The sequence below is a fragment of the Periplaneta americana genome, chromosome 8 (assembly GCF_040183065.1).
Source record: "Periplaneta americana isolate PAMFEO1 chromosome 8, P.americana_PAMFEO1_priV1, whole genome shotgun sequence".
NCBI lineage: Eukaryota > Metazoa > Arthropoda > Insecta > Blattodea > Blattidae > Periplaneta > Periplaneta americana.
In genome coordinates, this window is record NC_091124.1 from 28,103,696 (window position 1) to 28,116,853 (window position 13,158).

Here is a 13,158-nt window from a genome sequence, read left to right on the forward strand (position 1 = left end):
ATGTTTGATGCCGTGTTGATCGCTTCACTCCTGGTGTGCTTCACTGCAGGTAATTAATATTTACATTAACTTGCATTATTTGCTTCTATTTCAACTACGTATTTAACGACATTCACTAACCTCTTTACACTACTGTCTCTAGTTACATAAATATTGTGTACATTTATTTACATTATAACATATAGGCCTACACATATTCTTGTGCTCAAAAATTTGAAGAGCCCCGGAAGCGTCTATTTATTACATGAATTAATGTACAAACCACAGTATACTTTCCTAATTTTTGGAGATTTTAATACTGACTTGACCACCTCTGTTGGCCTCTTACGCAGAGAGACCGGGTTCGATTCGGGGGCTTATGGCCTTAACTTTGCCAGGCATACTACTTCTGCTGCTGGCGCCGCCGCCTACAGAACCAACCCCACCACCTCCACAACCACCACCACTAAAGTACTTGGTTTATATATGCGTGTATCTATACTAATAATAAATCTGTAGCCGAAATTTTTCTGGTAATTTTCGATTTTCCAAAAATAATTGGTCCTAACATATATAATTAACCACCCTGAAACCGAAAATCGCTTTTTTGAAATTTTTGTATGTCTGTCTGTCTGTCTGTATGTTTGTTACCTTGTCACGCGATAATGGCTGAACGGATTTCGATGAAAATTGGAATATAAATTAAGTTCGTTGTCACTTAGATTTTAGGCTATATGGCATTCAAAATACGTTATTTAAAAGGGGGGTTATAAGGGGGCCTGAATTAAATAAATCGAAATATCTCGCTTGTTATTGATTTTTGTGAAAAATGTTACATAACAACAGTTTCTGTGCAAATGATTTCCGATAAGTTTTGTTCTTTACAAAATTTTGATAGGGCTGATATTTAATGAGATAAATGAGTTTTAAAGTTAAAATAACGCCATCTAAGACGGTGCAATGAATTAAGAACAAATGACTTCGTCTATAAGGGGCCTTGGACAACAACAATCGAAACAGGGGCCTTGGACATCAACAATCGAAAGCTATTAAACATAGCCAACAGAGAATGTTTCTGTATTTCTATGAAGTAATATCAGAAACTAAATTAACCGATTTGTATAATTAATTATTATTTCACCACTGGAAAGTGTAGTTTCTCTAGATGGACATAATGCTATAATGTTATTACAGTAACGTCTGAGTAAATCGAGGACAGGTAAGATTAAAATAGCTTCTTATGCACAGAAAATTTGATAGGCTATTTTGTACATTCGTTTTCTGTATTTCTTAAAATAATATTTATGTACACTCATTTTAATCTCAGAGAATTAACGAACAACGAGAGTGTATTGATTTAGTATGCAGTAATAGTACGTTAGCTTAGCAATCCATTATTTTATAATTCAAATTTTAACTATGCTCAATTTAATCGTGTTAAAATACATAAAATATATATGCAATAAATGCAATGCAAAAAAATTGGGTAATGAGCGAAGTAGATTATGTTGCGCTGTTGTAAAAGTTGTTCCCTGGATCAAACGTCCTAGTTTAATTGTGTAATTACTTTATATTTATTTCTAACAGGTGCAGCGGAGCGCACGGGTACGGCTAGTTGATAAGTAAAAATTATGTGTAACTATTATTGTTCCCTGCTCTACTTCGTCGACTGGAGCAAAAACAATTTAAAAATTCAGCATTATATCTAATACAGTCACACATAATTGGCCAAAATGTCCAATATAGTATCCTGTATTTTGTTTTCACAAGGTTCATCTGTGAAAAAAATTGCTAACACTTATAGGTTGAGACATACATACATCTATTGTTCAAGCGAAAGAACTTTAATCATAACAATAAAAACAATAATAATATAATGATAATAATAATAATCAAATAATGATAATAATAATAATAATAATAATCAAATAATGATAATAATAATAATCAAATAATAATAATAATAATAATAATAATAATAATAATAATCAAATAATAATAATAATAATAATCAAATAATAATAATAATAATAATAATAATGACAAAAGGATAATAAAATAATAATAATAATTAAATTATTATAATATAATATTATTATATTATAATAACAATAATAATAGCTATAATAATGACAAAAATAATAAAAAATAATAATAACAATAATTAAATTATTATTATATTATTATTATTATTTTATTATTATACCCCCTTACAAATGAATTTTAAGGAACATGGAGATTCATTGCCGCCCTCACATAAGCCCTATATCGGTCCCTATCCTGTGTAAGATTAATCCAGTCTCTATCATGATAATCCACCTCCCTCAAATCCATTTTAATATTATCCTCCCATCTACGTCTCGGCTTCCCCAAAGGTCTTTTAATAATAATAATAATATGATGATGATGATGATGATGATGATGATGATGATGATGAAGATGTAGCTGGCGCTTAGGGTTTACTCTTTAAATCAGAATATTGGGCGTGACATGTGGTATCAAGTCGTTTTATATTGGTTTTGAAAAGCCACGTAAAATCTTAATGCAAATAACGTATTTAATAATAGAGCCATTCAGAGCAGAAGTGGTGTAAGCCAAATTTGGTAATAAGGTTTAAAGTAAAAATTCTGTAAAATACAGCGCAACTAGCAATTAATATGTCCTTCGTGTTATCCACTGACTACTCATAGTTTAAATAAATTGAATATTAACTGCTACTTTGCGCTGTATTTTACAGAATGTTTACTTTAACCCTCATTACCCATTTTTGACTTACACCATTTCTGCTCTGAACGGCTCAATTATTTCATACTCAGAAACAAAAATGTCTGCTTCCATTGCGAATGGAAATTCCTTTTTTTCACAATCGACACGGAGTAACACGACTTCGATAGACGTTGCGAAGATACAAACGCCACCGATACCATAGTTCCTCTGTCAGGAAGAGAGTAGTGGAAGGGGTAAATGAGAAGACATTACGTCTTGCAATGCTCAATGCTCACAACTCACGTTTTCATCACAACTCACTAAAAGGACACGCCAGCTGTACTTGTTTAGGAGTAAGGAACCTGTTGTAGGTTGACCCTGTACTGCGCGTTACTTGTGTTCGTGAGCAGAATATCTACTGAAGGACACGTGACGTAATGTATACCCCGTGCATACTTCTACTCATTCCAATGTTGTGGGACTAAGAAAATGGTCTTTAATTATCAGGATCACGCTCGAGATTTGTTATTCAACTGTTTTTTTCTGTTCCAGCCCACGGCTTGGTTCTACAGCGTCTGACACCTCAAAAGGTACATGTGGAGGAGGGCCACACATTGGTCTTGCAAGCTTACGTGGAATCAGAGGAGGATAACCTTTGGTTCTATGGACCAGGGAACAGACAAATTGGGGAATTCGACCAGAGGGTAGACATCACAAGAGAAGAATTCGTGATACAACTGTACATTGGGAAGATAGACCGTTATCAGTCAGGTGTCTACAGCTTGAAAGGGTATGACGCATATAGCAATGAAAAGCTGAACTGGTCCGTCACCGTACAGGGTGAGTTAAGATATATTTCGATGTTCCTCAATTCCGCCAGAATGAATAGGTTTGTAAAGAGCGGCATCTACGTGTTTGCAGTTGTTCCTCAACTCCACGTCTCCATGCACACAGCCACCAAGTGCAATATCAATGCTAACCAACGACAATTGAAATGCCGGGCTCCGTACCAAGATGACGTCACGTGGGAGTATCATGGATGTGACGTCACCATCAGGGATGCAGAATACAAAATTTTGAAAGAGTATGATCAATGCGAGGTGAGTACCTCTCAGATTGAAATAATTTATAGTTTACGAGATGTCAAAAATTAAATATCAATTATGTTGAAATAGCTATCGCACGATTCTAATGACATTTCATTACACATGGATGTAGATGACCTAAAAATCTACTAAAATGACCATTAAAATGCCTTTCAACTGATGGAAAAATGACATAAAATTAAAAGAAAATGACATTTAAATATTATTCACCGTACTCGCACCACAACTTCTTAAGAATTAGTCACCTTGTTTCAATGACTGCCCTGCAAATCTCGGAGAGAGGAGGCAACTTCCTGGGATTTGGCTAAGATGAAGGAAAAGAACATGCAACAAAATGAAGGTTTTAAGTGAAAACTACAGTTTTTAATAAAGGTTTACAATGTGTTTCAATCAGGGGTGGTCCATGTCAGTGCCTTCATTCTCCGTCTCCTCCTCATTGAGCGCTTCACTTTTGTTACCAGATCTTCCAGATGAGGGAGTGTGAATGACGAAACAAATTGTGGGCGTAACGTGCATTCTTGCAATCTTTGTGTTAAAAATACTATCTACTACAGTAGACATCCCTTCCGAACCATGTTGAGGACACAACGTCCTGTCCAGGACATAGTGAAAGTTCCCCCCATTCCAAACATAAATTCTAAAGACACCCTCGTATCGACAAAAGAACAGTAGCGGTCAAAGTCCTCACTTAAACTAAGCTGCTGTCAAGGATTTTATATTACTTCCGTTGTGTGAAGTGAAGCCTTCAGTGGAATGAGGGATGAAGTTTAGAGTTTGTTCCAAACTATAAAACTCTAACTTCACTGCTATTCACTTATTCAGTAGGTAATTAGTACTGACTTATTTGGTTAGAAAATGATTTAACAGACCGATCGGTAAAGAAGAAAGTAAAATGCATTCCAAATGATATAAAAGTTATTCAAAGTATTAAAAATGAACAAAAATTGCCGAAAAAATATGTAAATGAACTATTAGTTCAAAAAAGTTAAAAATGCAAAAAATACAATATAAGATATTACTTTTTTACGTTGATATTAACATAGAATGTATTTCGCTATTAAAAGCCATCGTTCTAATGTGAAAAATAAGATGACTTTCATCAACATTACTTACAAAGATGTGAACCATGCACATCGCGACACACCTCCCATCAGTAGACTGTTTTACGAAACACATTCTGGCACAGGTCTTTTTTATTTTATTGGGTTATTTTACGACGCTGTATCAACATCTAGGTTATTTAGCGTCTGAATGAAATGAAGGTGATAATGCTGGTGAAATGAGTCGGGGTCCAGCATCGAAAGTTACCCAGCATTTGCTCGTATTGAGTTGAGGGAAAACCCTTAAAAAAACCTCAACCAGGTAACTTGCCCCGACCGGGATTGGAACCCGAGCCACCTGGTTTCGCAGCCAGACGCGCTGACCGTTACTCCACAGGTGTGGACGGAACAGGTCTGGGCGTTAATAACTCGATTGAGTCACTGCAGACTACCACGTAACTCCCACACTCCACCTTTTCCGGCAGATACAGTTATGTTTCGGACCGTTACGAGTACACAGGAAGGCAAGCATTGCTGAGTGACGGATGTGAAAGGCACGCATCATAGCTTTTGGCTTTCGCTGGTCGCCTAAAATCCACCACTGTCTGACTGTTTGTTTCTAAAGCGGAATAAGCGAAAAGGACATGGGCGGGGATATCTCCTTTCCTTTTCCCTTCCCCTTTATGCCCAGGGCTGTTCTCGAGCATCGTCGGTATTATGACTACTGCTGCCTGTATTATGCGGTTTCACAGCTCCGTCAGTGTGGTAATGGGTCGGGTGGAACACATTCTTAAACAATTGGAAACAAATGAAGTCACACGCTGTACAAAGTCCTCGTAATACAGGTTTTACAGGGCCTGCTTCTTCTGTGGCATGAAACCCAACACCTAACGCTCCTTCGAACCCGGAATGTTGAATGTCACGCCGATTATGGACTACATTCAATGGACAAACTGATGGCTTCAATGCTGTAGTCAGAGGTTGATGGACATCCTTGTCTGGGCTCCGTTGTGACCATCCCAGTATGCTTAAACCTGTTCCCCAACGAGTGAATTTATTTGTCCGTGGTCCAGCTTTATAATAATAATAGTTTTATTTTCACTGGCAGAGTTAAGGCTATCAGGCCTTCTCTTCCACTCAACCAGGATCAAATCATATACAGAAAAATACATAGCGGTATACAAATATTAACTTAAAAATAATAATAAACATAATTAAGTAAAAAAGAGAGAGATTGAATACATATACACAATCAGTATTAACTTTAAAATAACAATAATAAAAATATATATAATAAAAAAGAGACTGAATACATAATCACAAACAAGGAAATACATTCTAGTATACAGTATTAACTTAAAAAAAAAGAATTAATACATATGAATATAATCTCAGAACTGGCCGGGTAGCTCAGTTGGTAGAGCAGCTGGCTACGGACTGGAAGGTTCGGGGTTCGATCCCAGGTGGTGACAGGATTTTTTCTCGTTACCAAACTTTCAGAACGGTCCCGAGGTTCACTCAGCCTCCTATAAAATTGAGTACCGGGTCTTTCCCGGGGGTAAAAGGCGGTCAGAGCGTGGTGCCGACCACACCACCTCATTCTAGTGCCGAGGTCATGGAAAGCGTGGAGCTCTACCTCCATGCCCCCCAAGTGCCTTCATGGCATATTACGGGGATACCTTTACCTTTTACCTTTTTTACTAAAGGAATAGTAGAATTAGCATGATCAGCACAGCATGTGTTACATTGAGACAATGACAATTACCTAGATATAAGTGTTAATGGAAAAATAAAGTAATGACTGTGTAAAATAATAATAATAATAATAACAATAATAATAAATAAAAATTATACCTAAAAAACTAATTCCTTACATTTAAAATATTTCTAGACAACCTAATTTTAAACAACTGAGGACTAAGACTACCCCTGATTTCCAGCGGCAGCGAATTCAATGGCGGGCCATGGCTATTGAGAAAGAACATCAGATTGTGCTGTGAACGTGTATTTCGATTATGATGTGAAGCTAGAAGAGTAAACCGAGAGGCAAGGTAGTTGGGTGTGGAATCATGTATAATTCGATATAGCAGGCAAAGAGAATGTACTAAACGTCAATCTTGCAAGCGGAGCCAGGAGAGTCGTAGAAAATATTCCGATATATGATCATGTCGGCGGATATTGAAAATAAATCGGACGCAGACATTGTGTACACGTTGAAGTTTTTGAGAAAGTTCAGCACTTAGGTCGCTATATAAAACATCACAATAATCAAAGTGAGGCATTACAAGGGTCTGTACTAGAATCTGTTTGAGTTTAGTAGGAAGGAAATTTTTCAGGCGTTTCAAAGAATGCATGATAGAGAAAACTTTTCTACAGATATATCTGATTTGCGTATTCCAGTTCATATTAGAGTCGAAATAGATGCCGAGGTTTTTTACAGTAGCACTCAAAGGAATTATTTTGTTATTGAGAGACAGACTGAAGGGTGTTCATATTAATGGAGGATAAAAGCCTTTGCTGCCCCAATTGCTGCCCCAACTTCGTCTGAATGTCACAATGCCATGACCCACCCGCACACTCCATATTACAATAGGCTAGCTGCCCTCTTTGGTATGATGAAGATGATATTTATTTACTTGTAACGACAGATCACATGTTTAGTTGTCTCAAAACCACTGGACGGACTCTAACATCGAATACACAATATTTGTACGCAATGTAGGCCTACCTGCAGTGCACTACCATATACATCACGCTCCTAAACGCGCTATTCATACATAATTCATTCTTAAATTTTGGACACCCATAAGTAGACCATGTAGCCTAATATATAAAACACAATCTACAACTATCACCATCACTAAGACCCAGAAGTCAAACCGACTTGTAATACTCGATCGCCTAGAACAGGGGAACCCAATCATTCAAATGTTACGGACCCCCAATTTCGTGGAACCCTTAAAATGTTTAAGAAAACAGCGTGGTAAGCATGTCTCAACCATTAAATAATAATGGTTGGTGATATCTTCTTGCTCTCAGTTTCGCAAAATAGTGCTCTAAGAATTACTCTAAATTACTGGTCTGGGTCAAAATACAATTTACTTCTACATTTTCTTTTTTTTTTTACATATACTGTATATTTACTCTTTAACTATACATTTGTTTGCCTTTTTATTTATACATTCGTTTACATACTCATTCACTTATTTATTTATTTAGTTATTTATTTACTTATTTATTTATTTATCTACTTAATTATTTATTTATTTATTTACTTCGTTTTTGCATGAGGATCAAGTCCAATTGCAATAGGGAGTACAAAAATATTTTATGCGCTTAAGCCATGAAAATGAAAATATATTAAACGTACGACAATTAGATAAATACACATATAAATACAATAGGATGTAAAAGTAAAAATTAAAATTAGTAACTAAGAAATACATAGCCATATCACTTTTAAAAGCCTATTTTCATTATTCCAATAAGCAGAAGTTTGTACTTAATAAGGAAATACCGAAAAATATATTCTATATCTTACATTATTTACTAGTTTAATGTTTAATTATGAATTACATTACCTTGTTCCTGCAGTACAGACCCCAATAGCTTCTCTTCTAAATACGTCTTCCGCAGTTTTCGACGCTTCTAAACCTAATGCGGTAAACTCTTAAAATGTCACATCTGCACAAAAGAGGTTCTATATAGTGTTAATTAATATGAAATATTGGGTAACTATGACGATACTCGGAAAAGAATACTTCCAAAAGAGCACGATTCCATGCGATCTGCAAGAACTATCTCAATTCAAAACTGGATATTGTTCATGACGCAATGTTCCCGAAGATATCGATTGTCTGGAGTAATTAGCGAGTGATTTATTAAACGATACGAAGGTATAGAAACCTAAAGTTTCTGGTTCTTTTTTATTATCCACTTCTTATTGCACCATCTTATAAAAAAAGGTTACATTTAGTTATTACTTGACCACATATGACTATAACAGTGTCTATGCTAGCGGATGTATAGCAGAGGATCTTAATTTGTAGAATAAATCAAGCGTAGAACAAGCTCCTCAAATCAGCAAGACCTTAACACTGTGTCTTCGATTTCAGGAACTATCAACGCTTCATACTCATGAAAGAAAAATACTTCTGTTGGAGGCCGCCAGGAGAGGAGACTTCATACAGGTGTCTACATTGCTCTTGCTGGGAACACCAGTGGAGAAAAATGCATCTTTTAGTAGGACCCCCCTTTGTATTGCGTCACTGAATGGTCACATCGAAGTGGTCCAATTGTTATTGAACGTAAATGCAAATTATTCTAAGGTTATCCGTCATCTCAATATACTCTCAAATAATATAGTCAACGATTATACATATTCAACACCTTTACATTGTGCTGCACGGTCGGGATCAGTCCCTTTAGCTGAAATATTCCTTGCGCGAGGCATTAATCCAAATGTTAACAAGAGCTATGCTCATATTGCACCAGTTGCTAACTTTGCAGCTCTCTCAGGATCTATACCGATGGTCCAAGTGTTCTTGTCAAGGGGTGTGGACTTGAATAGCGAGGACAGCAATGGTCGCACGTCCATATTCTTTGCAGTGCGTTCCAAATCACTTTCACTCGTTAAGTATTTAATAGACAATGGTGCGAACCCTCTTGTCACTGACAAATTTCGTAACACTCCCTTCACCTATGCGGCTAGAACAGGTTCACTTCCTTTAGTGAAATTCCTCAAATCCATTGGCTTGAACCCTTTGCATGAAGGTTTCAATGGTGAGACACCCATTTTTGCTGCAGTACGTTCAGGATCTGTACCCGTGTTGGAAGCTTTTCTCTTGTGGAAAGCAAACGCTACAGCTGTAAACGACTTCGAACAATCATTGCTACACATTGCGGCAAGAAAAGGTTACTTAATCATGACAAAGAATCTAATTTCCAAGAGATTAAAAATTACGCTTGTTGATCTTAAAGGTGAAACACCACTTCACGCTGCAATGTACAAAGGAATCTTGCCACTTGTTAAGTTACTTGTTAAGAAAGGCGCTAGTTTAAATGTTTCTACAACTCTTGGTGAGACTCCACTCCACATTGCGGCAGATAAGGGTCACCTGCAAGTTGTTCAGTTTCTTGTCGGGGCAGGCGCAAGTACTGACGTTACTGACAATATCGGTAAGACTCCGCTTCACTATGCGGCATATATGGGTCACCTGTCAGTTGTTCAGTTTCTTGTAGGGACCAGTGCAAATCTTGACGTTGCTGACATTAACGGTCAGACTCCGCTTCACAAGGCGGCACTTAAGGGTCACCTGCAAGTTGTTCAGTTTCTTGTCGAGGCAGGCGCAAGTCCTGAAGTCGTTGACAATAACGGTGAGACTCCACTCCACATTGCGGCAGATAAGGATCACCTGCCAGTTGTTCAGTTTCTTGTCGAGGCAGGCGCAAGTCCTGACGTTACTGACAATATCGGTAAGACTCCGCTTCACAAGGCGGTATATATGGGTCACCTGTCAGTTGTTCAGTTTCTTGTAGGGACCAGCGCAAATCTTGACGTTGCTGACATTAACGGTCAGACTCCGCTTCACAAGGCGGCACTTAAGGGTCACCTGCAAGTTGTTCAGTTTCTTGTCGAGGCAGGCGCAAGTCCTGAAGTCGTTGACAATTACGGTGAGACTCCACTCCACATTGCGGCAGATAAGGATCACCTGCCAGTTGTTCAGATTCTTGTCGAGGCAGGCGCAAGTCCTGACGTTACTGACAATATCGGTCAGACTCCGCTTCACAGGGCGGCATATTGGGGTAACCTGCCAGTTGTTCAGTTTCTTGTCGAGGCAGGCGCAAGTCCTGAAGTCGTTGACAATTACGGTGAGACTCCACTCCACATTGCGGCAGACAAGGGTCACCTGCCAGTTGTTCAGTTTCTTGTCGGGGCAGGCGCAAGTACTGACGTTACTGACAATATCGGTCAGACTCCGCTTCACAAGGCGGCATATCGGGGTCACCTGTCAGTTGTTCAGTTTCTTATAGGGACCAGCGCAAATCTTGACGTTGCTGACATTAACGGTCAGACTCCGCTTCACAAGGCGGCACTTATGGATCACCTGCAAGTTGTTCAGTTTCTTGTCGAGGCAGGCGCAAGTCCTGTAGTCGTTGACAATAACGGTGAGACTCCACTCCACATTGCGGCAGATCAGGATCACCTGCCAGTTGTTCAGTTTCTTGTCGAGGCAGGCGCAAGTCCTGAAGTCGTTGACAATAACGGTGAGACTCCACTCCACATTGCGGCAGATAAGGGTCACCTGCAAGTTGTTCAGTTTCTTGTCGGGGCAGGCGCAAATACTGACGTTACTGACAATATCGGTCAGACTCCGCTTCACAAGGCGGCATATATGGGTCACCTGTCAGTTGTTCAGTTTCTTGTAGGGACCAGCGCAAATCTTGACGTTGCTGACATTAACGGTCAGACTCCGCTTCACAAGGCGGCACTTAAGGGTCACCTGCAAGTTGTTCAGTTTCTTGTCGAGGCAGGCGCAAGTCCTGAAGTCGTTGACAATAACGGTGGGACTCCACTCCACATTGCAGCAGATAAGGATCACCTGCCAGTTGTTCAGTTTCTTGTCGAGGCAGGCGCAAGTCCTGACGTTACTGACAATATCGGTCAGACTCCGCTTCACAAGGCGGCATATATGGATCACCTGTCAGTTGTTCAGTTTCTTGTAGGGACCAGCGCAAATCTTGACGTTGCTGACATTAACGGTCAGACTCCGCTTCACAAGGCGGCACTTATGGGTGACCTGCAAGTTGTTCAGTTTCTTGTCGAGGCAGGCGCAAGTCCTGAAGTCGTTGACAATAACGGTGAGACTCCACTCCACATTGCGGCAGATCAGGATCACCTGCCAGTTGTTCAGTTTCTTGTCGAGGCAGGCGCAAGTCCTGAAGTCGTTGACAATAACGGTGAGACTCCACTCCACATTGCGGCAGATAAGGATCACCTGCCAATTGTTCAGTTTCTTGTCGAGGCAGGCGCAAGTCCTGACGTTACTGACAATAACGGTCAGACTCCGCTTCACAGGGCGGCATATTGGGGTAACCTGCCAGTTGTTCAGTTTCTTGTCGGGGCAGGCGCAAGTCCTGACTTTGTTGACAATTCCGGTAGGACTCCGCTTCACAGGGCGGCACTTATGGGTCACATGTCAGTTGTTCAGTTTCTTGTCGGGGCAGGCCCAAGTCCTGATATTGTTGGCAATTCCGGTAAGACTCCGCTTCACAAGGCGGCATATATGGGCCACCTGCCAGTTGGTCGGTTTCTTGTCAGGGCAGGCTCAAATCCTGCAATTGTTGACAAAGATGGCATGACACCTTTACACTTGGCGAAATACAGGGGCCGATTCAAAGTTGTGGAATGGTTGTCAGAACTAGAGACATGAGTTTTGGTTACAATTGTGTGAACGATCGCTAGTGTAATGTTTCAAAGCGCTGAGGCATCTACATCTGCATCGTGAATAGAGACTGGAATCTTAGCCATTACTCTTTGAAGTTAAGCGAGTACGGAGTTTGTGCAATGGGCCAAATGACCTGACCAAGAACAGTGACGCGCGGTGCTGTACTACTTCCCCATCAAGGTCAACAACCACACACATAAAAGATTCATTTCAAGATTAGGTCTAAGCCTGTGTAATGTATTACAAAGGAATAGCTGTGAACTTTTAAATTAAAGTTATACTGTTTCACAGGCGCTACACTTAATGACACGTTTAAGTTATATTACAGCAATCTTTAATGTAAAATTGTAACTTAATATTACTGTATTACAAACCTACTTTTAACATCATGTTTAACCCTACAATAGCGTCATTCCATGTCAAATCGAACACCTACGAAACATGATAACTTAATATTTGCTCCAATGTATATATATATATATATATATATATATATATATATATATATATATATATATTTCTATTGATGAAATTAAATAACCCATGTGTAATTTTTTCGGGTTGACACAATTATTTAGTCATTTATTAAATGTTATTTTTCCGTAAATTAGGATGCAACATATTATGAAAATTGTTATACTGAAGATTCTATAAATCGTAGAAATTCCGTATTTATATCATTTTAAAGTGCAATAATTGCAGTATTATATACTAATTTTTAGTGTTCAATCAAAATATAAAATGGGCCCCTTTTAGGGGGTTATATTATTAAAATACGTTTTTATATGTCAGGGATGTACTTTTAGAAAGGGAAAAAAATATCATTATATTCTTTGAAATGTTTTACGTAGAACTGCGTTGGTTTTAGAAGGCTATTCG

General features: G+C 38.6%; 1 protein-coding gene across 1 annotated transcript; it reads left to right on the plus strand.

The window, feature by feature from the left end:
• On the plus strand, nt 1-12,733 carry LOC138704389 (serine/threonine-protein phosphatase 6 regulatory ankyrin repeat subunit B-like). The gene is made up of 4 exons (XM_069832217.1): nt 1-49; nt 3,238-3,525; nt 3,607-3,785; nt 8,947-12,733. The coding sequence occupies exons 1-4, from the start codon at nt 1-3 to the stop codon at nt 12,262-12,264; spliced, it is 3,834 nt and encodes a 1,277-aa protein (XP_069688318.1). The 3' UTR covers nt 12,265-12,733.
• Nucleotides 12,734-13,158: the final 425 nt, after the last annotated feature.